The sequence below is a fragment of the Chelmon rostratus genome, chromosome 8 (assembly GCF_017976325.1).
Source record: "Chelmon rostratus isolate fCheRos1 chromosome 8, fCheRos1.pri, whole genome shotgun sequence".
In the NCBI taxonomy this organism is placed as follows: domain Eukaryota; kingdom Metazoa; phylum Chordata; class Actinopteri; order Chaetodontiformes; family Chaetodontidae; genus Chelmon; species Chelmon rostratus.
In genome coordinates this window covers 25,228,875-25,253,379 of record NC_055665.1, presented here as the reverse complement: position 1 = coordinate 25,253,379, position 24,505 = coordinate 25,228,875, and the positions used below count along the sequence as shown (strand labels likewise).

The following is a 24,505-nucleotide window of genomic DNA, read 5'->3' as shown; positions in this document are numbered from 1 at the left end:
CCGGGCCTGTCTAGAATTCAGTCTCTTGGCAGAGCGAACATATTCTAGGTTTTTATGGTCTGTCCATACAATGAATGGTTGCTCTGCTCCCTCAAGCCAGTGACGCCATTCCTCTAAAGCTAGTTTCACAGCTAATAATTCTCGGTTTCCCACATCATAATTTCGTTCAGCCGGTGATAGGTGGCGGGAAAAGAAAGCGCAGGGATGAAGCTTATTGTCTGTGGGGGATTTCTGCGAGAGTACTGCTCCCACTCCTGTGTCAGAAGCATCTACCTCAACCACAAACTGAAGATGGGGATCTGGCTGAATCAGGATGGGGGCCGTGGTGAACCGCCCCTTAAGGGAGAGAAAGGCCTGGTTAGCTTCAGGGGTCCACAGGAAAGGACGGGATGTGGAAGTCAAGGCTGTGAGGGGAGCTGCGACCTTACTGTAGTCTCTGATGAACCGGCGATAAAAGTTAGCGAAGCCCAAGAACCGTTGCAGCTGTTTCCGTGTCTCGGGTTGAGGCCATTCAGAGACGGCTGACAGCTTAGCAGGATCCATCTTGATTTGCCCCTGAGAAATGATGAATCCTAGGAAAGACACAGTGGACGCATGAAACTCACATTTTTCGGCCTTCACAAAAAGGCGGTTCTTAAGTAGGCGTTCCAAAACCAGATGGACATGTTGAACATGCTCCTCTTGATTCCTGGAATAGATCAGGATATCATCCAAGTACACAAACACAAAGCGGTTTATCATGTCTCGGAGTACATCGTTGATTAGGCTCTGAAAAACAGCAGGGGCATTACTGAGTCCAAATGGCATGACCAGATACTCAAAATGTCCAAGTGGGGTATTAAAAGCAGTTTTCCACTCATCTCCCTCTTTGATCCGAATGAGGTGGTAGGCATTTCTTAGGTCCAATTTGGAAAAGATGGTGGCACCGTGCAAAGATGTGAAAGCAGAGTTTATGAGAGGAAGTGGATAAGTGTTCTTTACCGTTATGTCGTTCAGTCCCCGGAAGTCAATACATGGCCGAAGAGTCTTATCCTTCTTGTCTACAAAAAAGAAACCGGCTCCAACAGGTGATGAGGATGGACGGATAATTCCTGCTGCTAGAGAGTCTTTAATGTAGGTTTCCATGGCGGCCTGTTCAGGTTTAGACAGGTTATAGAGTCTACTACTTGGCAGAGTAGCTCCTGGTAATAATTCTATTGCACAATCATAAGGTCGATGGGGGGGCAAGGATAAGGCATCTTCTTTGCTGAACACAGCAGCAAGATCATGATAAACCTTCGGAACATTAGTCAGGTCAATTGGTTGGGGAGGAGGTTTTCAGAGGCTGGAGTTAGTGCAGAACGGAGGCAGTTAGCATGACAAAATGGACTCCAGGATTTAACCTCTGCTTTGCACCAGTCAATAGAGGGGTTGTGCTTAACGAGCCAAGGATAACCCACAACTACTAGAGGATGTGTATTTTCAAGCAAATGAAAAGAAAGTGTCTCTTGGTGATTACCTGCCATTACAAGATTAACTGGAACCGTCTTCCTCCGAACCATGGCTAGGGACAAACCGTTCAGAGACCGAGCCTCCAGAGGTGTCTCCAGGGGAACAGAAGGTATCTGAAGTTGTCTGGCAAGCTTGCAGTCTAAAAAGTTTTCCTCAGCCCCAGAATCAACCAAAACAGATACAGGAACAGAGTGGGCCTGAAAACAGAGAGAAGCAGCGAGTTGCAGCCGTTGAGGGGAGGTTGTGGAGGTTTGGCTCACCTGTATGCTCCCCGTTACAGGTGAGCCAGGTCTTTTGCTGTCTTCTTGGGGCAGGAAGAGATGTAATGTCCCGCTGCTCCGCAGTAGAGACAGGAATTCGTTGCTCTCCTCTGATCTCTCTCCTGCTGCATAAGCCGTGCTCTGCCGATCTCCATGGGTTCAGGGGTGGACTCGGGTGGTTGCAGGACCTGGGGTTGCAAAGAGGTGGGACCGGGACAAACTGGGGCTGGATCTGTTCGCTGGATGCGCTCCTGTCGTCTCTCCCTCAGACGATTATCCAGACGAATAGCTAGGGAGATCAGTTCATCCAGATCCTTTACCTCATCACGAGTGGCGAGTTCATCCTTTAAACTTTCTGTTAACCCTCTGTAGAACGTTCCTTGGAGGGCTGTGTCGTTCCACCCACTCTCCGCCGCCAGGGAACTCCACGGAATACTCCGCCACACTCCGTGCTCCCTGTTTCAGAGAGGTCAGACGATTCCCTGCCTCACGTCCGTGAATTGGGTGGTCGAAAACCTTCTTCATCTCTGAGATGAACTGAGGATAGGAAGCACAAACGTCACCTTGTTTTTCCCAAACAGCAGTGCCCCAATCTCTTGCAGATCCTTTCAGTAGCCCAATTAAATAAGCTATTTTTGCTTTTTCAGTGGCATACGAGAAAGGCTGAAGCTCAAAAACCAGAGAAACCTGTGTTAAAAAGGCCTGGCAAGAGCCTAAATCTCCTGCGTAACGTTCAGGGACTGGAACAAAGGGTTCACGGAGTAGCTGAACTGAGGCCGGTGGGGCACCGGCAGCTGCTACGCCAGAGCTACTAGCAGTAGCGGGGGGATTAATTGGAGGAGAAGCTGAGGACGTTAAGGTGGACAATTTACCTGTTAATTGTGAGACTTGATTTATCATTGTGTTAGTAGTCGTGATGAGGTTTTTAATCAATTCATCGTGCTGACCTAGTAAGGCTCCATGACTATCCATAATGTGCTGAACCATCTCATTAATGGACGCGCCGTCAGCGCTGGTCCCATTGTCCGCTGAGCTCATCATGGCCAGTCCGTACTGTCACGGATCAGGTTCAGAGGCCCAAACGTGGACAAAGACACAGCAGACAGTAGCGTCCAAAAGAAAATATTTATTTACAATCACAAATGTTAACACAGGGAGTGGTGGTCAAAACTACAAAACAAAGCTACCTGTGCTTACTAGCAACTAGGCGAAAAACTACCAGAACACAAAACTAGAATGGAGAACTAAACAGGTTAACAAGGCTAATAAACTAAGGATCCTATAAAGGCTGAACTGAAACAATCAACAAGAGATCAGAGCTTACTGACAGACAGAAATGGGGAATGAGAGGGAGTACACCCAGGGCTGGGTGGCGTGGCAGTGTGGCTGTTGCTGGCTTGTAATAGAAGGTGAGTGAAGGCAGTTTTCCAGGCAGGTCAACCAGAGGCAGATGAGTGTGGCAGGAGGGATCTTCAGGCGGCAGAGAGGGTCGGAACTAGGCAGAGAGAAAGCAGGGTTAACAAACAGAATTTTCGGAATGCGAGTCAAAATTACCAACAGAGCCAGGGTGCACTGACTGGAGGTTGTTTACGGACTGGCGTTGAGTAGTGGTCTGCTGGAATCTTTTATACAGGCTGGAGAATGCTTCAATTGAGGTGACCACTCCCCGCCGCGGCTGGAAACAATCTGGTGATTGGGATGAGCTGCACCTGCCCTCCACCAGCGTGGCAGTCATGCTCACACTGCCAGGGAAAGAAGGGAGGGAGAGGTACTGCCACTAGATGGTGCCAGAGGTGGAGGGCATGACACAACGTTGTTATTCGCATGAATTCTGCATTTATCTGTAACAAGAAAAAATGAGACAAGGTGTTAATGGGAGAAGTAAACTTTCTGGCTTTAAGAAGTATCATTTCCTGGGCTAAAAAAAGGACAGACACTTTGTGCCCCAGTGCCAAGTCCTCAATCTGAAATCCAGATAAATCACATCTCAATCCAATTGTTACGGCCCCTGCCGTAAATATTTTGATTGTTTTTCTGTGACAGAGTGAGACCTCTTCTTTTCTGTCCTATCTTTGTGTTTGTGAGCAGGAGCATCCCTTGGAAGACTTGGAGGCTGATGATTGGCTGTACCATCAAGCCTGGCAGTACTTAAACCCATTCTTCCTGCCGGCCTGCGACTGGAGTCCACTTTGTGTCGGCCAAACTCAGCTGTACCTGAAAGCGTCACTGTGTAGTTGCTGAATGTATTGAGTGTAAATCGTTTTGAAATTTGTAGACCATAGAGATTTGGAGTTAGCTTAGTGAGAGTTGGTTTGTTTGTTTGTAATTCGGATTAGATTGTGTAAATATTGTAAGTATTTTTGTTTTCTTTAGAAGCAGTAGGGGTGGTCTGGCATTTTTGTTACTGACTATTTTCTCCTAGTTTACTAGTAAATGTTTTTTTGTTTATTTATGTTCCTACCAGGGTTTAGTTACTTTTTGGGGTTTTCAGATAGCTTGTTTTGTTTGTTGTTTTGGCCATTAGTCCACCCTGAAGCCAGGCTTCTTTTGATAGTCCATTTGGTTTGTGAATTTATCTGTAAATCTGTAAATGTAAAAAAGTAAAAAAAATGTAAAAAAGTACGATTTTTGTTGGCAATAAACTGCCTGTTATCTATAGTAATTTCTCCTCCGCCTTTCTTTGTGTTGTGCCTCTGTACCCCTAGACCAGGGGCATAACATAAATTGGGGGCTCGTCCGCTTTCTTTTCAAAGACTTTTCAGGTACAACTTGGCTAGGCCTTAGAGTTTTCTTTGTAATCTCCAGGTGAGTTGCTGTGAGTTTCTGCCCGTGCTTGCGTCTTTTGGTAAGTGTGTTAATTCATATTTTTGGTTGGCAGTTTTCACCTAGTGTGCGACGGTGAGTTTTTGATATGGACATGGATGAGTTTGCACAGAATCCCACTCTTGAAAAATTAGAGCGATGCACTAAAACAGATTTACTATTGATTGCAAACATTTTTAATGTTTCTGTGCCAATACATGCTAAGAAAGTTGAAATTATGGCATGTTTATCAGGAGAGTTGGTAAAAAGAGGAATAATTACACTTAAGCCTCAGCGGGGTGGCGCACCTGAAGGTTTAAAGGAGGAAGTGGAGGCGGAGGCTGCCACGTCCACACAAGCCTTCAGCGGTCAGGTGACGTTGGGAGCGGAGGCTCCTACCGAAACCCAAACCTCGCGCGTTGACCCAGTTGCGCTGATTCAGGCTGGTGTAGATGCTGAGGATCTACAGCTTGCCCTCCGTCTGTGTGAGGTGGAGCTTGCAACTAAAACCAAAGAGGTTGAGCTCATGCACCTTCGCGTAAGACTGTTGGAGCTGGAACGACTTGCTCCTCAGAGAACATCCACTCCTGTATCCGCACACATTCCCACTGCTGCTTCTGAGCAGTTTGATGTCGCCAGGCATATTGCTCTGGTTCCACCGTTTCGAGAGTCAGAAGTAGATTCATATTTCAGTGCTTTTGAGCGCATCGCCGCAACTTTGAATTGGCCCAAAGATGTTTGGAGTCTCTTGTTGCAGTGTAAGTTCGTGGGTAAAGCACAGGAAGTCTGCGCAAGCTTGTCCATAGATGAAAGCCTTGATTATGACATTGTTAAAGCCACAGTTTTGCGTGCATATGAATTAGTGCCTGAAGCTTATCGCCAAAAGTTTCGCTCGTGGGAAAAATCTGCCAACCAAACATATGTAGAGTTTGCAAGAGAAAAAACAACTTTGTTTGATAAATGGTGTTCTGCGAGCAAGGTACAAACTTATGCACAACTCCGGGAGTTGCTCTTGTTGGAAGAGTTTAAGTTATGTGTACCGGACAAAATTGTTGTTTATTTAAATGAACAGAAAGTTGACTCCCTGTCCAAAGCTGCGGTGCTCGCAGATGAGTTCATTTTAACTCACCGCGTTGCTTTTCCGTCGGTCCGTCGTGAACATGTCCCAGTCCTTAGCGGTAAAAATCCAAGTGTGATATCCAAAAGCTCCCCGCGATCTCCCACTGCTGCCGCCAGTAATGTCACTGAAAACCGTGCGTGTTATTACTGCCATGACGTTGGGCACCTTATCGCCAACTGTCCCGCTCTCCTTCGGAAAGAGCAAAATAAGAATGCAAAAAAGTCCGCTCCAAAAAGTGTGGGTTTCATTTATTCAGCTCCTGCTTTGCCTCCGGTCAGCCCTGGTGAACGTGATGATGAGATCGATGAGTGTTATCAACCGTTCATTTTAAAAGGCTCAGTCTCTTTAACGGGGAGGGAGGAGGATGAGGTTCCGATCACAATTCTGCGTGATACGGGAGCCACTCAGTCGCTCATTTTGCAGAGCGTGTTGCCTTTTTCAAACAGTTCATTTTGTGGTTCTGATGCACTTGTGTGGGGAGTGAAAATGAGCACGTTGAGAGCGCCGTTACACACAGTGTTTTTGCGCTCACCTCTGGTTTCTGGTCCGGTGCGGCTTGGAATACGTGCACTTTTGCCGGTGAGAGGTGTCGCTCTCATCCTTGGTAACGATTTGGCAGGGAAAAAAGTTTTTCCCACACCTGAGGTGGTTAATACACCTGTTCCCGACTGTAATTCTGCTGTGTCTGCTGTTGCCAACCCTGTATTTCCTGCGTGCGCGGTGACGCGCGCACAGTCGCGTAAATTTGCAGATGTGTTAGATTTGGCTGATTCATTTTTGTCTCCTGCTGCGCAAAAGGACAAGTCCGATGACTCTGAGGGTCCTGCAGTCAAAACAGAGAAACATGTGAGTGATAAACTGCTGCCCGCTGAGGCGGAGCTAGCTTTAGATGTGGATAGGAGTGCACTTATTGAAGCTCAGAAAAGTGATCCTACTCTGGTTCCGTGTTTTACCGCTGCAGCTGCTCCAGAGTCGAAGACGCCCCGTGCATACAGTGTTGTGAGTGGCGTTCTGATGCGGCACTGGTATCCTCCTGCCGCTGGTGATTTAGGGTGGAATTCTGTTCAGCAGGTGGTCGTTCCACAAAAGTTCCGTTCCCAAGTGCTCAGTTTAGCGCATGAAAACACATCTGGTCACTTAGGAATAAAGAAAACGTATGGTCGGATCCTGCGTTATTTCTTTTGGCCATGTCTTAAATCCGATGTCACCCAATTTTGTCGCTCCTGTCATGTGTGCCAAATCAGTGGGAAGCCTAATCAGACCATTCCTCCTGCTCCTTTGCAGCCCATTCCTGTGTTGGGAGAGCCATTTGAACATGTCATTATTGATTGTGTGGGACCACTCCCAAAAACAAAGTCTGGTCATCAATATTTGTTAACGTTGATGTGCACCGCCACTCGTTATCCAGAGGCTATTCCATTACGCGCTCTCAAAGCTAGAGCAATTGTCAAGGCACTTGTGAACTTTTTCTCCACATTTGGTTTGCCAAAATATATCCAAACAGATCAAGGAACTAACTTCACCTCCAAACTGTTCACTCAGGTTTTAGCATCTCTGTCCATAAAACACAGAACGTCCATCACCCACAGTCCCAAGGAGCGCTTGAGCGTTTTCACCAGACCTTGAAGTCCATGATGAAGAAATATTGCCTTGAGAGTGGGAAAGATTGGGATGAAGGATTGCCATTCCTTCTAATGGCTGTGAGAGAAAGTGTGCAGGAATCCACTGGTTTTAGTCCTGCTGACTTAGTGTTTGGTCACACTGTGCGTGGTCCTCTTCGCTTGTTAAAAGAAAAGTTTCTGTCGGAGGCTGGTAGTCCGGTTGATAATGTGTTAGATTATGTGGGTAAGTTTAAAGAGAGACTGCACAGAGCATGCGAAGCAGCACGTGAGTCTCTGGCTGTGTCCCAGGGAGAAATGAAGAAAAAATATGACAAAAAGTCTGTTAAAAGACAATTTCAAGTTGGTGACAAAGTTCTTGTCTTGCTTCCCATTCCCACTTCTGCCCTGCAAGCTAAGTTCTCTGGTCCATATCTTATTGAAAAACAGTTAAGTGAAACAGATTATGTAATTGGTACCCCAGACCGGCGAAGGAAAACACGAGTTTGCCACGTGAACATGCTGAAGCCATATTTCACACGTTGTGACACTGTGGCGCCCCCTACTGTCGCCACTGTAACCTCTGTTTCCCCTGCAGATGCTCCTGAAGGTGATGGTCTTTGTATAAAGATGTCACCAAGCACCAGATTGCAAAACTCTGAAGTTCTGCAGAATTTAGAAGCCCACCTGCAACATTTGGATATTGCTGCTCAAGCAGACATCAGGCATTTAATCAAAAATAACCCCACATTGTTTTCAGACATTCCATCTCGCACCACTGTTCTGTCTCACGACATTGATGTTGGTAATCATTCCCCCATAAAACAGTCAGCATACAGAGTAAATCCTACAAAACGGTCCTTAATGAAGAAGGAGGTTGACTACTTATTAGAAAATGGTCTTGCAGTCCCGAGCTCCAGTGCTTGGAGTTCTCCTTGTTTGTTGGTGCCCAAACCTGATGAAACTCCACGGTTCTGTACTGATTTCCGGAAGGTAAATGCAGCAACAAAAGCAGACTCATACCCGTTACCCAGAATGGAAGACTGTGTTGACAGAGTTGGTTCTGCCAAGTTTGTAACAAAATTAGATTTGCTTAAAGCAGGCATGTCCAAACTATTCCATAAAGGGCCGTGTGGCTGCAGGTTTTCGTTCCAACCAAGGAGGAGCACACCAGGCCAACCAATCAACATCAAGGGATCTCTTAGTTATCAGCTGAAAAGTGAGATCAGCTGATTAAATGAGTCCAGTCTGGTGCGCTCCTCCTTGGTTGGAACGAAAACCTGCAGCCACACGGCCCTTTATGGAATAGTTTGGACATGGCTGGCTTAAAGGATATTGGCAAGTTCCTTTAACTCCATGTGCTTCAGACATTTGTGCTTTTGTTACCCCTGACAGCTTTCTTCAATATACTGTGATGCCTTTTGGTCTGCGCAATGCTCCTGCCACGTTCCAAAGGCTGATGCATAAAGTCCTTGCTGGTGTGGAAAACTGTGAGGTATATTTAGATGATGTGGTAGTCTATTCAGACACTTGGTCTGAACACATTCGAAGCCTTACAGTGGTATTTGAAAAATTCAAGGAAGCCAATCTCACTTTAAACTTAGCCAAGTGTGAGTTTGGTAAGGCCACAGTTACTTACCTTGGTAAACAGGTAGGTCAGGGTGAAGTGCGTCCCATTGATGCCAAAGTTCAGGCCATCGTTGATTACCCTGTCCCAAAAAGTCGGCGTGAGCTCCGCCGCTTCTTGGGCATGGCTGGGTATTACCGCAGCTTTTGCAGAAACTTTGCTGATGTGGTCGCTCCCTTAACCAGTTTGACCAGTGTTAAGTTGCCTTTTATGTGGTCCTCATCCTGTCAGCATTCATTTGAGGCATGCAAAGCCCTGCTGTGTAGCACTCCAGTTCTTTCTGCCCCAAACTTTAGTCGCCCATTTAAGCTTGAAGTTGACGCCAGTGCTACAGGAGCAGGCGCTGTTCTGTTACAGGAAGATTCCGAGGGTATTGACCACCCTGTTTGTTACTTAAAAAAATTCAGTAGTTCGCAATCAAACTACAGTACCATCGAAAAGGAAGCTTTAGCATTGCTGTTGTCACTACAGTATTTTGAGGTCTACATTGGGTCCAGTTCTTTGCCTATTACCGTTTTCACCGACCATAACCCCCTTGTGTTTCTCAGACAAATGCAAAATTCAAACCAGAGACTGATGAGATGGTCACTGTTAATCCAGGACTTCAATTTAGAAATCCGACACAAAAAGGGTGTAGAGAATGTTTTTGCCGATGCTCTATCTCGCATGTATTTGTCCTAATGGCAAACTTATAAGAAGTTTGTTCTTAGGAAGGGGGGTGTTACGGCCCCTGCCGTAAATATTTTGATTGTTTTTCTGTGACAGAGTGAGACCTCTTCTTTTCTGTCCTATCTTTGTGTTTGTGAGCAGGAGCATCCCTTGGAAGACTTGGAGGCTGATGATTGGCTGTACCATCAAGCCTGGCAGTACTTAAACCCATTCTTCCTGCCGGCCTGCGACTGGAGTCCACTTTGTGTCGGCCAAACTCAGCTGTACCTGAAAGCGTCACTGTGTAGTTGCTGAATGTATTGAGTGTAAATCGTTTTGAAATTTGTAGACCATAGAGATTTGGAGTTAGCTTAGTGAGAGTTGGTTTGTTTGTTTGTAATTCGGATTAGATTGTGTAAATATTGTAAGTATTTTTGTTTTCTTTAGAAGCAGTAGGGGTGGTCTGGCATTTTTGTTACTGACTATTTTCTCCTGTTTTACTTAGCCTAGGGAGGTAGGCTTAGTAAATGTTTTTTTGTTTATTTATGTTCCTACCAGGGTTTAGTTACTTTTTGGGGTTTTCAGATAGCTTGTTTTGTTTGTTGTTTTGGCCATTAGTCCACCCTGAAGCCAGGCTTCTTTTGATAGTCCATTTGGTTTGTGAATTTATCTGTAAATTATAAAAAGTACGATTTTTGTTGGCAATAAACTGCCTGTTATCTATAGTAATTTCTCCTCCGCCTTTCTTTGTGTTGTGCCTCTGTACCCCTAGACCAGGGGCATAACACCAATAAATCCATATTTCAGGGCTTTGTCAAACGTGTAACATTTAAAGTATGTTAAAGTCTAAAGGAACCTGCTCCAGCTTACATCAGGCTCATTGTCAAGCTGTAGAGAGCAGTAGCACAAGCCATCAATACCAAAATTGGGCAGCTATAAAAAAGAAAAAGTCTAAATAGTGGCAGCTGATGAGCATGTCAATACATTGATATGCCACCACATTTTAAATCTTCCTACTGGAAAAATCTGTGTACAGTCTCTTGAGAAATTCTATTGACAAAAACTGCTTACCGATGTTTTTACTGTACAAATAGATATGTTTATAGAGAATAAAATAAACTTTTCCCCCACTCAATTACCTTAACATAATTTTGATGTCATCAGTAATGCTTACCTCACTCACTGTGAACAAGGCAGGCCATCTGTTCACAAGCTCAGAGACTAAAGGTGAGTCCTGGACAATCTCTTGACGTCTGCAGGAGAAGGTCTTCTGCATTTTCTCCTTGACCACAGCCTGTCTCTGTGTGTCTCTTTTTCACCTCTGTTAAGAGAGCTTCTCTTTCATTCTCAAGACTCTCTCTTGTTTCGCCGTAGGGGAGGGATGGGAGAAAGTTGACCTCTGCTTTTCTTGTTTTTTTGATGTTTGCAGCTGCTTTTTCTTGACCTTTGCGCTTATTCTTGAAAGAGTTTACACAGACTTCTGGGTGTCCAATCTTGCACAATTTTGTGCGAAAATTAGCAACTTTTGTCTTTAGATACTGTTTCCATCCTTCATGGCCACCTCGAGTTCCTCTTTGCCTCAAACATGGATGAACATGCACCAAGACCTCAGCAGCCTCCTCAATTTGGGAGTCACTGGGGTATGCTGTGTATTTGAAGATCTGTTCAGCCATGCCTTCAAGGATATCCATTCTTAGCTTTGGGGGAGGGGTTAGATGAGTGCCATTTGCTCTGAATTCTGCATTTGCTCTTTGAAGTTGAATTTCAGCAAAATATGAAAAATTGGGAACAATGAAGAGTGGAGGCCATGAAGACGTTCTTGACTCTGGAGCTGGATCTAAAATGATAGTGTCTGCACTGCCAAACGAGTGATCAGAGGAAAAACCACCCTCTTCCAAGGATGGAGAGCTGAGGGGGGTTATAGAGCTGCTGCTGTGAGATGTAGTGGGAAAAGTCAGTGGGGTGCTGGTGCTGCAAGATGGTAGAGTCCCTGGGATGCTGGAGCTAGTTTCTTCACATGCAAAAAATACCACTTTCAAAGTATCCCTGTCTCTTATTTTACTGGTTGACATAAGATTGACATATTCATTTCCAAAATCTGCATCTTTATACTGGAGTCTGAACTGCTGCACAAGTCCAAAAGCAGTCTTTATCTCATGGACAAGTTGATCCACAGACGCTGGTATTCCTGACATCAGGCTAAGTTTTCTGGCATCATCTCCTCCAAACACAACTCTCAGGTGGACGGGACTTGACATCTTTCACTTCATGTATTCTTGGGAACAAATACGGGACACAAAAGGTTATGAAAATAATTACGGCAACTTCATTTAAAAGGGATAGTTCAGCTTTTTTGAAGTGGGGTTGTATGAGGTACAAATGGCCATTAAGTGTCCTGTCTGCAGTAGAAAGGTCTCTGCTTCCCCAGCTGAGAAACAACGGCACTGTTGTGAATGAGGGACAATTAATCAGCGTATTCTCTCTGCCAACGAGAAGTCCCGTCTCAAAATAATACACCAGTTCAAGAGTATGATAGAAAGAAAATAATCACAACGTATCAGCAGGTTGAAAAAAGTTTATCTGGAACTAACCAACTCACTCACTCCTCCACATAGGTAGGCTCCACTTCTTCCACACACTGCTAATAGAAACAGCTGCTAGGCGAAGTGATACAGCACACTGTGGTGCCTGCCTGCATGGAAGAATGAGTTAGTTGATTGGTTTCAGATAAACTTCTTTCTGACCAGCTAATGCATTGTAATTTTTTTCTTTCTATCGTACTCTACAAATAGTGTGTTATGAGACAGGACCTCTCCTAGGCGGCGAAAATACACTGACTAATTAACCCTCATTCACAACAATGTATTGCCTCTGTCCACTACTTCCTTTTTCATTACATCCACAGGAAGCACACAAACATTATCAACTTCCAATGCAGTTTTAAGATGTAATGCACTGATATGATAAGCAATCATTTGCTGATGTTTAGTTGCTAATGTGAGTGGAATATTTTTGAAACAATTTATCTGACGAGCAACTCTCTTAAAAAAGCTATGTTTTGCCTCAAACCTCATAGTCCACTGCCCTACTAAAGGCCCAAAACATTCAATCAATTGAGGGTAGTGTTCAAGGAAGTGATGCTTTGGTAAGAGTCGTGCAGGACAAAGTTCCAAGAATCTGTGTCTGTGTTCAGTGATTTTACAGTCCAGGTAAGCAATGGTTTCTTGATTATGAAGAGGGGCAACAACGAGTTCAACTATTTCTTTTAAGTCAAGCACCACAAGCCAAGCAGGCTCTCCCTCTGGAATCAAGTCTCCTATTATAAATGGGAGCAATCTCAACAGATTGCAATTTTCATCAGCGTTACCTCTAATGGTCCGTCTAGAGGCGTAAGTGTGTGGTATGATATGAGGTTTGTTAGTTCTATCTCCCCACTTATATGGAAAGTTCAGGGTTAATTTGTTAAGAGTGTCAAGAGACAGATATTTCTTGGAAATTATGTCACTGATGCAGACAGCAATTTCAATTGGGACAACACCCTCAAATAAGTCATGGACTATATCAGGAGGGTAGCCGCGGGTAACATGAAAACTTGATAAATTCTTTGTAAAAAACACTCTCTCTTCACTCCACAACAGATGGTTGAGTTCTCCTTTGCAAACTTAACATGCGTTTCGTGTAGATCTTTTGTTCGAATGTTAAAATGTCCTGACTGAACTGCCTTATCCTGAATGTCTGATCTCTCACCAGTACAAAACCTGCAGAAGTACACACCAGAGAAGCTTTCAACGAAGCCTGCAATACCATGGGCTCCTAAATTATCTGCAATGACTGACTGGACTGTGCCTTTCACAAACTCTCCAAGACCTGCAATAAAAACACCATGTTTCTCTAAAATGATCAAATCCTGTAAAAGGGGCTCTAAAATTTTTTCATAGCCATACGCCTTAACATCAGTACTCTTACATAATACTGCCAAATAGATGGAAGAAAGAGCTGAATGTGATCCAGGTGGTAAATTCCAGTACACCCCACAAAGTTTATGAGTTTTCCTGGATGTGCCTAAGGGATTGCAGACTTTAAAGTCATCCACATATAATGACACTGACAATTTCAAATCCTCCCCAGTAAAAAAAATGTTTTCTTTAAAGTAAACTCCATCCCTTATTGATTTATAATGCACTACACCCGCTGTACTTTCCTGTGTCTTGTGTGTGTGGAGTACACTTTCTAAAATGCCACGATTACTTAACAGATGCTGAAGAGAAGGCAAAATAGGAATATACTGGAATGTCCTATTTGTGTTAGGGTCAAGGATGTACTCAACCGGGTTTACCACATTGAAATGTTTTTTAAAATACTGCTTCCTTTTGTAGGCTGTAGCTAGGGGGCCATCTTTTGCAAAGGCTTTAGCCAAAGGACAGGACTTGCACACAGCTTCAGCAGGCTCCTTGACAACCGACTCATTAACTTGAACAGAACATTTTTTAAGGATGCTACACAGGCTATTAAATGTGATTGGAACAGACACAGAGCTTAACACATAGTGTAATTCCTGAAGTAATTCGTCAATAGCTGTAGCCGGTACAAAAAAAACATGCTCTAGCTTTAATAAAATTGAGGCGATATTCTGCTCAATAACTTTTGGAAGATCTTCAATACTGGAAGCATGCGCATCTACACCAGTTTCAGATTCTACATGTGTGTCTGCTGCACAAGAAGCATCACTAACTCATCTTTAAAATCATTTAAAGTATGGGGATTATGTTTCCTGTTTTTATGGCTATGAAATGTATTGTAAATGCTAGTTTTAAAAGCACAATCTTTGAACATGCATGTTACAGTTTCACATCGTCGTAAATGTCATTTACATGACTGAAGTAATCTCGTTCATTTGCAAATTTAGGGCATGTACACAACTGACATGTAAATATAGATAACTCAGATGGCTCTGAAGATGTTTGAGTTTTGTGAGCACGGTATATATGATTCAAAAGACTGTTCCATAGTCTGAATGTGCATGGACAATTAGAATATGGGCAGAAATGCCTGAACCTGTTTCCATGATGGCCATGTTTTAGCTTGCAATGTTTAAGCAATTCATACCTACTTGATACTGATTTCCCGCAAACTTTACATTTCCACACACCCATTCAGATCTTCAACCTACAAAAGATGGGGAAAACAAATGAAATTGTTATATAAGCTAACATTTTCACAGAAAACTATGGCTTAACTAAGCTTCAACATTTAACAATGCTATTACCACAAATTCAGCACTATAAGCCGCGACTTTTTCCCGGCGCTTTGACTCCTGCGGCTTATAGACTGAAGTGGCTTATTTATGTATTTTTATAATTTCCTCAATGGGCCGAGCGGCCACCAGAGGGCACTCGAGCAGTGCAAGGGCAAAACAGGCCGGTTGAGGTACTGTAAAGCGCAGAGGAAGACAGCAGCTGTGTCGCATGACTGATTTGTTTGGCACTGGTCGGAAAATAAGCCGGTACGGTTACCGGTGTCTCCTTTTACTGCTGTGTTTAGTAGGCTAATTAAACATTTAAAATAATATTTCTGTGTACCATAAAGATCTCATGTTTCAGCATGGCCACCTGCGGCTTAAGTGTATTTTTTTCCTGAAATGTTATTAAATTTGGGTGGTGCTGCTTATAGTCAGGTGTGCTCTATACTGCAGAATTTACGGTACATTTACTCACCTAATTTGAGAGATTGCCCATCTGAAAAAGAACTGTTTATTTTATTTTTAGCAAACAGATCCCTGGAGATAACTATCTGGTTCTTGTTAGCTGGACAACACAACTCGGCCACAGTATGTAGCCATATCCGGTCAAGACTCAACACTAATTGATAAATCCAAAAGAAATGTTTATTTTTTTTTATTCACTTTTCTGACTCCATGAACACGTGATCAGGTGTCTTTTGGCAACGTCACAACTTTGTTGAGCATAGTCGCGCATACTGGGATATGTCAAGGATGTCATGCTCAACAGACCGCTGCTTGGAGAGGTCTGCACCAAGCCAACCGCGTTGCCGTTAATGAGAACCAAGCCGCGGTTCCACAAGGCTCAGCTGGCTGCGCGGCAACGCGGTCAGCTCGGTGCAGACCTCTCCGTCAGCTGGTGAAGCAGCGGTCTGTTTCAATGTTTCAATATTTTTTAAAAACGCTTCAGCCTGGTCGTAATTGGACATGTCTGCTGCAGAGCCTGGAAGTTAACGCCCAACTCCAGCAGCAGGGGTTAGCTGCTACACGTGCCATGCTGTTAGCCTAGCGCTAGCCCTTAGCATATGGCCGTCATGTCTCGGCTGAAGGAAACCGCGACACCGGGCCTCGTCTCGGACGCAAGGACAACCGAAGTATTTTAGTAAATAACGCGCCTGAGCGGCAGTAGCCCCACAATTTGCTCCATTCTGCTTAATAACCAGGATGGTAGTAGTGCTGCTAGCTCATGCTAAAAGCCACATACAGGCATGTGCTAATACAACTTAACCACACAAAAATATAAAGGCCAAAACATTCATTCACATTGTCATTGAGAAATAATAAAAAAAACTGGATATGTCGACATAATTCTAAAAATATATCACTACCATGAACACAATATATTTCAAACAATTAAACTTACCGTATTAAGCACACCTTTTGCCCTCGTCGGTCAGCTTCAACTGTTCAACGCATGGTCCGCATGGCAGTGCCAAAGTGAGGGCACTGCACGGGCAGTGTGGGCGAACCCATAGATTTCCTCAGTTACCATGGTGACAACATGCTGGCACACGCCTACTGTCCTCTTATGTGATCCAGTCAGATAATGCTTACTCGATTTGTTTACATCCTGTTTGTGGAGAGCATATTTACATAATCTTTACTAATTCTTATTAAATAAACTTCTAGTTTTATGGATTTCAGTTACAGTTTACTTAAAATATTGAATCATGTCAATCATTTTTTTGAGTGCATCTGACAATTAGTCTGTTTGTGTGAATGTCCTGATTAATGAATTTATACAGTGACAAAAAAGACAAATAAACGTCTGGTTAAAAATCAAATCAAAACTCTCTCTCTCTCTGTCTGTCTGTCTCTGTCTCTCTGTTTCAGACTGTTATGAATAATCTCAACCCGGTGTGGAAAACCTTCAAGGTTTCTCTCAACTCGCTCTGCAGCGGAGACCACGAATGCAAGCTGCAGGTACACACACACACTCACACACACACGCACTCACACACACACACACACACACACACACACACACACTCACACACCACTCACACGCACACACACACACACTCACACACACACACACACACACACACACACACACACACATAGAGAGTAAAAGTCCAAACCAAGTCTTCAAGAGGTGAGCGAACGAGCTCCCTGTTTCCACAGTGGTACAGTCCTGCAGTGAGCTGACATCTTTACAGTGAGCATCTCAAGCTAAAGATGGAAAAGTGGTTCCTGTGAACAGCTACACTTCTCAATGAGTCTTGGAGGAAGTCAGCCATCTATAGTCTTCACACATCTTTCAGACGACCACAAGGATTTAAAAAAAAAAGTATGCTTATAATATCCCAGACAAGATTTAAGTTTATGTCGAAAGCCAAGACTTGACAAGGAAAGTGATTTTCCTGCTGGTTATGTTGGGGTAATAATAAGAATAACTTTATTTGCATAGCACCTTTGATACAGACAGTTTTGCAATTTTGCATCCAAGTCTGTGCATGATCATAAACAATGTGACAGGAAATATGAATTAAAGATATGAGGAGACCTATCATTATTTTTGGACACACAGCATTAAGCAATGTTTTTTGTCTTTTATTTACCTTTATCTTTCTGCCCCATTTCTCATTATTATGACACAAAAATATTATTTTTCCAAAATATTTTATCATTATGAGAAACAAAACATAAGGACAAGTTTCCCCAGTCCAGAGGGACAGAAAACTTGAAACAGCTCAACATGGATAATATAATTACTCATTTTATCACTATAGGAAATATAATTAGTGAATTTAAACAGTTTTTGTAATCGAAAACGAGTGGTATATTGTAAGATAAAAGGTCTGTGGAGCCAAAAAAAAAAAAAAAAATGGAAACAGTGTTTCCATGGATATGAATACATACTAAGTTAGCTATGAGGTGAAAAACAATATTGGATGAAAACTAGTGTTTTTAATAATTTTCAGGCTGAGTTAAATAACGGGTCAAATTTGACCCGCCAACACAACAGACATGGGCAGCTTTCTAACACATTACAAGGGTTAAAACGAAATAACTACATGAACAAAAAGCAGCCTGAGGTTCGTTTCACAAAGCAGGTTTACTGAAAACGAGTATGTTAACCCTGAAATGAGGGAAACTCTGAGTTTTCTGTTTCACATAGGAAGATAAGTCAAACCAGAGAAAGAGGGGTAACTCAAGCCTGTTTCACAGACAGAGGTAACTTAAACTCTGAGTCAGTTACTGCAGTAACTGACTCTATGAACCTAACCTGGACGGGACCAGGTGTTACTCAAGGAACCTCAAGTTTCTCTGTGTCTCCGCCCTCTTTCAACCACATACCGTATTTCATTTCCTCATTCATTCATTCAGTTGGCAGACGAGTTTTGGCATAGTTCTGCCGTTATTAAAAAAAATCATAAAAAATATCAGTCAGTGGGAAGTCCATTAGGCACAGTAGATGGTGACTTTATTCGTTAACATGGCATGTTAACGTCTTTTGATCATGATCCCATGGATGAAGGTGCAGCGATACTGCGCAGAGAATTAAATATTCATCTGGAGATAGTTATCAGACCACGATGTTCTTGCTTTTCCAGACAGTTATCGGGTTTAGGCCACCACCCGTTCTTCGTGCATCTGCCTTCTTTCTGTTAGCTGAGTGAAAGTCTGTGTTAGTTTAAATATAGGCTTAATTATTTAACATAACATGATATAGATGAGAAAACTTTTTTCATTTTATTTCAATTTTATTTCATTCGTTAACAAAAAACAAAACATTATATGAACACAATATAACCAATTTTACAATGAAAGGGAGCCACTTAATATACTTTACAATGTAAAACATGATCAAAATGAGGTAGCTACCTCCATGAGATCATGCAGAGGTCTTACCTGTTTGAACCATGTTTTTATATTTCAATTTAAGCTGCTGCCAAGTGCGCTTCTCCCCCGCGGGATTGCACCTAAATGAAATAAATTAATAGGCAACCATTCAAGCAGTTTTGCCCTGTAATATTATTGTGATTTCAAAGGACTACATTTATACTCACGCATTGACCCGAGCAGCAATGTTCTCCCACGCCGTCTCCCTCTCCTTCGCAGCTGCAGCTGTGTTGGACTTCCGTCTAAAAACGTGTTCATATTCGCAGTATGAGCGCATTAAAATGTCTAATTTCCAGTGGCGTGAAGTAGGCAGCCTTCCGCTTCCCCGTTGCCATGGTGACTCCTCAAATCGGGGTTCCATTGATGCTGTTTTTTTAAAGTTGCGGCGCACGCGCTTAACTCCAGGTGAACCTACTCTGAGTTAATCAAACTAACTCAAATCTGCTGTTGTGGAATCGAAAACTCAGAGTTTCCTATCTCAGCGTAGATCAACTCAGAATTCAGGGTTACACTCAGAGTTTGTTGAACCTGCTTTGTGAAACGGACCTCTGTAATATTCCTTCCAAGAATTAATCTTGGGACATTCAGTGGGTTTGTCAGAGTGTTTCTAATTTCCCATTGTTAGCATGTTTATGCATTCCCATTATTTCTACAGGTTCAGCTGGACAGCCTCCAGTATTTTCAAGTATTTATTATTCTTATTTTAGTTTAAAAAGAGTAGGCCTCTCTGCAGGAGATGACATCACCTCTGTCTGCATCATCATAATGTTCCCACAGGCATTGAGAACTCGTTATAGGATAGTTAGAGTCTGGCCTGTATTTATCTCCTATCTCCTATTTTATAGTACAGCCCCCTCCTGTGTTTCAATACGAGCATGAGATTGGTCCTGATGGCCTGCCTGCTCATGCAAGGACAGGGCCTGGAAAGTTGAGAATGATTCATTTTTCAAGTTATTTCCCAAAAACGTAATTTAATACATTTTATAGTTTCTAAACCTCTGAGTCATGGGCTTTAATATATCTTAGTAGCATTGTTAATTTCTCCAGATAAATGCTAATTTAGCTAAATTACTACTCAATTAAACAGTTCAGTTTTTAAGTTGATCAAGCTTTTCATTAATACAAACTTAACGTGAGCATGGGGAAATGAGGATAGAATATGGATTTAGTGGCATTACAGAGCAATGCACATTTACTTTACCTCACATAATTCAAAGATTATGACACAATATTTGTGGGTTTTGCTTTCATTATACTAAATTTGAAGCACTTCTTTTAAATTATCAAAGTTTTCATGATTAGTCTGACCAAACGAAAACACACAAAGTGAACTGAAAACAAAATTGTCACAGGCCGGATACGAATGATGATTTTGGTTTCATGTACATATAAACGTTTATCTTTTGTGGGGGCATTTCCCTCGTTTTACTTGACTGCACTTAGTACAGAGAGACAAAAATATCTGGAGAGACCTAAAGAGGGAGACATGTGTTGCAGTCATGGCATCTATCGAGTGTCTCAAAAAAATCTATCTGGTCCTCTGGGTTCTTTTAATGAAGCAATTAGGAGAAGATGTTGAGTCCAAAAAATCAGTTTTATTCTAACATCAATATCTAACATCAATAAAATGTGCATTAATTTTAACATCAATAGAATGTGCAAGGCTACAGAGCTCTGGGTCTCGACTTAACCTTTCCCTGATCCACAACAGAGTTGGGTCAGTTCACGAAGTCTGACACACTACCTCTCCCTGACCCAGTATTTTTATAGACAGAACATGAGGAATTGCTGAAACAGTCGTCGGCTCCTCCTCGTTGCCGTCGGGCGCTCTCTCTCCTCTGCTTGCTCATGTTCGAGAATCCAGCGTCACCGGCCCAGCAACCTGTTTGCAAGGACAAATCTAGAGAGACAACCTTATCCCTGACGCCTACCTGTTCTGTCTTAAGTCGAGGGCCCCAAGATGTCTCCCATGCCAGGCCTCTATCTCAAAACCTCCTGTTCTAGGTCACACTGGCCTTAGATATATTTTGCACACAAAGAATCACTCCTCGTCTAAATCACTTCTATGAATAATAAAAAAACTTAACCAGAAGTAGAATTTCTGTTGATTATTCAGTCACACAATCCATCAGCAGAAAATATGAATAAGATCAACATGTCAGGATCCAACTATCATTAATGTAAGCATATGCATGTAATCTAACTATTAGCAGAATATATGTGTGTAATCAAACATATCAGAGTCTCGGTATATGACCCAAATATCCATCACATCACACCTAGGATCCTGAAGACCTGTGCTAGCCAGCTGTCTCCTGTACTGGAACATCTGTTCAAGCTGAGCCTGAGTCAGGAGAAAGTCCCAAGCTGTGGAAGACGTCCTGCCTGGTTCCAGTCACCAAGAAGCCGAGGCCATCTGACCCAGCTGACTACAGACCAGTCGCCCTCACATCCCATGTGATGAAAGTCCTGGAGAGATTGGTCCTAGCCCAGCTGAGTCCACAGTCAAGATTTTGAACAGTATTTTTTTTTCACATTTTATGATAAGCAAACATTACAGAAACAAAGAAACAGAATCTATATGAGCGAAGTGAAAAATGTTTGTTGCTTTTTGGTTTATAGTTTATACTGGAAAACTGAGTAAAACTTTATAACTCATGAACTTTTATTTTTGTTTGTCTTTTATTATTGTCTTACAGCTGGTGCCAGTACTGTCTGTTTGGTTTTAACACATAGAGACATTAAAAAAATCACATCTTCAGTGGAACAGCTCGAATTTAGGCTCACCTCTGTCCACAACTTAATACTAAGGCCTTAATGTGAATATCTGAGTCTCTAGTGGATGCTGGACAGTCATTGTTGCAGTTTGTCTTAGAAAGAAAGAAGCACACGTGTTGGAAAAGCTCATACTGAGGTTATATCAGTGATCATCTTTTGGCTCCAGTGTCACACAGTGATATTGCTGCTTTTGATCATCTTGCTGTGATATCAGCGTTCTTCTATGAACCACATTAGGATTTGTACAAGTCAGAGAAGTATTGTTGGCTGTCCTAACTACTAGCCAATCCAGTCAGCTGTAGTGAAGCCAACAGCAGTAATAGTTGTATTAAAACACAGAGAGCAGTAATCGCGGTCCTCTCTTCAGCTCCGCTCTCCTCTCCGGTGTCCTCTGCGATGCTTTGGTGGATGAATCCGTTCCCACCAACGAGCGCCAGGACCCGTCCACCGGGGAGACCCTCATCTGTGCCAAATGTACACCCGGCACGCACATGGCCGCGCACTGCACAGCCACCACGGCCACCGGGTGCGTGCCGTGCAAAGGCGAACTCTACACCGAGCTGTGGAACTACCTGCCCAGGTGTCTGTACTGCAACAACTTCTGCTATGAGAACCAGGAGGTGGAGAAGGAGTGTACGGCGGTCAGCAACAGGGTCTGCCGCTGCAAAGAGGGCTTCTGCTGGGCTGATAAATTCTGTGTCAGACACACGGAGTGCGGCCCTGGACACGGAGATCAAATGAAAGGTATTTATCAGAGAAAAGATCGTTTCTTCACATTTCATCTTCAGAAACAAAGAAAGTCTCGGGAACTTAACCCTTATACGATGTTCGGGTCAATTTTGACAAGTTTAGGTATGTAAAAAGTTTAGGTATGTAAAAAGTACCATTTGCTTTATTGTACTGGAACAAGGCTTCATCTAATCCTCAGACACAACTAGTTTAATGCAACAAAATTAATTTTCACCATTTTAGTAAATTCGAAAGGTCTAAAAAAAAAGTGACATTTGTGGTGTTACGGGTCAAATTTGACCCAGCAGATAATACTGGCTGTTGTATGCTTTAATCACTTAAAAGCAAATATGGCTCAATGTGCCCCACAACACACACACACACACACACACACAAATGCACGCACACACCGCGCGCGCACACAGGCTCCCTTCACCCCACGTGAACTCAAACTTTCTCGCAGCATGGATGGATGGAAACACGCTCCATCACCTGGGCTCTCCGCAGCCACAACGGCATTTTAAAAGCATTGTAATGATCCCAACTGCGCTGTTGGTTTCTTTTAGTACATCACAAAGCAACACTGTTTGTGAAGAATGTGCCGAGGGCTTCTTTTCCAACTCATCTTCCACGCTGGATTCGTGCGTAAATCACCAGGAATGCGCAAGCGGACAGATAGTGCTCCTGCCCGGCTCGATCTACCACGATGCGAGGATCTTGCAAATGGAGGTGTGTGCTTTGTACAGTTGGTTATAACTGTAATAATAATAATAATAATCACCATCATCATCATCATCATCATATAATAATAATAACACTCGATTATCACAATTGACGACAAGTTACACCACAGTTTGGATTTCAAACTCACGCGGTACAATTCCTTTCTCAGTTGAGATGTCCAGAGCTTTTCTCTCAGGATTCTTCAGTATGCACAGGATGCGCGTGGCAAAAATGTGCATCATTAACTTGGGTCAGATTACTTCAAATTTATCAGGACAAATAACTAATGGTGCAAATTTGGGAGAAACTTCACGAGTGAATGTGAAATATGCAAATATCGTGAACATGACTGTGGCTTTCTGTCCAGTGATCACATGACTGATGCATAAAAGTCCAATAATGGACAGTAAGTTCAAGTGATTCTTTAGAAATGAGAGAAGTGACTGAAAGATGGTGAGAAACTGTTGAAGGTAATAAAAACGTCTTATAAAGCTGGGAAAGCTCCTCCATCACCTCCAACCATCATTTTAAACACTGAGAATTCAAAATCTGCAGAAATGTAAATTACATTAAGAAGAAAATAGTTTTGACATTCTCTGCAAAGCGTTTATTCTCAAGGACAGAAAAGGACAGCTTTGATCAGTAGGACTCAAACAGGGACGATAAGAGAAAAGCAGCAACTCTGGATCTGTTTCTTTACTCTCCAACTTCTGCAGCTCAAAGCTAAATAAACGACTTTTAAACAGTCTTTAATTGCACCTTTTAGTGACTATTTGCTTTATTTGTGGGCCACAGAGAAACTCGAGGTTCCTTGAGTAAAACCTGGTCCCGACCAGGTTAGGTTCATAGAGTCAGTTACTGCGGTAACTGACTCACACTGTGGAACTTTGGACTACAGTTCGGACTTCACACACCCCCTAAATTGGACTTTATTCCACCGGAGCTGCTACGGACCCCAGAGCCCACCACCATCCCCCCACTGCTGCCAAGGAGACGGAGGAGGCACTGTAAACAAAAGCGTGGCAAGAGAGCTGGCGTGCGTGCTAGGCTACAAGCTAACCCTCACAGACTGGCTCTCCCCAGTCTCTTCCTCACCAACTCCAGGTCTCTCACCAACAAAATCGACGAGGTCCGTCTAAGGATAGTCTCTCGCCAGATGGACAGCTGTGTTACCGTTGTCACAGAGACCTGGCTGAACGACAACATCCCGGACGCAGCGGTGGAGACACTACAGTAGTGGGTCTCACCTCAGATAACAAGGAGACCTACTACAGAGAGTAGATACGCCAGCTCACCCAGTGGTGTTCAGCCAACAACCTGGTGCTGAACACAGGGAAGACCAAGGAGGTCATTGTGGATTTCAGGAGGTCCAGGAAGACGGATCACGCCCCCCTCCTCATGGACGGAGAAGTGGTGGAGCGCGTGGACAACATCATGTTCCTGGGCCTCCACATCACATCTGATCTTTCCTGGTCCATGAACACCTCCCACCTGGTGAAGAAGGCACAACAAAGGCTCTTCTTCCTCTGGAAACTGAAATGGGCTGGACTCTCCTCTCGGTTACTCATCAATTTCTACAGGGCCACAATTGAAAGCATCCTCTGC

The 24,505-nt window shown here is 43.3% G+C and overlaps 2 protein-coding genes across 4 annotated transcripts in view; one reads left to right on the top strand and one right to left on the bottom strand.

Annotated features, from left to right (window-relative positions):
• Positions 1-3,510: 3,510 nt before the first annotated feature.
• LOC121610710 lies at positions 3,511-15,282 on the bottom strand. Of its 3 annotated transcripts, XM_041942947.1 has the most exons (4): positions 15,261-15,282; positions 14,657-14,712; positions 10,721-11,821; positions 3,511-3,592 (listed from the first exon to the last, which is right to left on the bottom strand). In XM_041942947.1, the coding sequence occupies exon 3, from the start codon at positions 11,802-11,804 to the stop codon at positions 10,761-10,763; it is 1,044 nt and encodes a 347-aa protein (XP_041798881.1). In that variant the 5' UTR covers positions 11,805-11,821; positions 14,657-14,712; positions 15,261-15,282; the 3' UTR covers positions 3,511-3,592; positions 10,721-10,760. The 3 variants fall into 3 exon arrangements, with proteins under 3 accessions (XP_041798881.1, XP_041798882.1, XP_041798883.1); XM_041942948.1 differs by lacking the exon at positions 15,261-15,282 and having other exon boundaries at positions 14,653-14,705; XM_041942949.1 differs by lacking the exons at positions 14,657-14,712; positions 15,261-15,282 and adding an exon at positions 12,146-12,179.
• A 261-nt stretch (positions 15,283-15,543) lies between these two features.
• The window catches only part of LOC121610353 (tumor necrosis factor receptor superfamily member 5-like), a 46,194-nt gene continuing 37,232 nt past the window's right edge, over positions 15,544-24,505 (top strand). The window contains exons 1-2 of the mRNA XM_041942398.1: positions 15,544-15,683; positions 21,816-22,192. Of these exons, the coding sequence (XP_041798332.1) occupies positions 15,544-15,683; positions 21,816-22,192 (517 nt within the window). The remainder of the gene's footprint in view (positions 15,684-21,815; positions 22,193-24,505) is intronic.

Coding starts and splice junctions, on each gene's coding strand:
- LOC121610710 (XM_041942947.1), bottom strand. CDS start 11,804: ATGTCAAGTCCCGTCCACCTGAGAGTTGTGTTTGGAGGAGATGATGCC.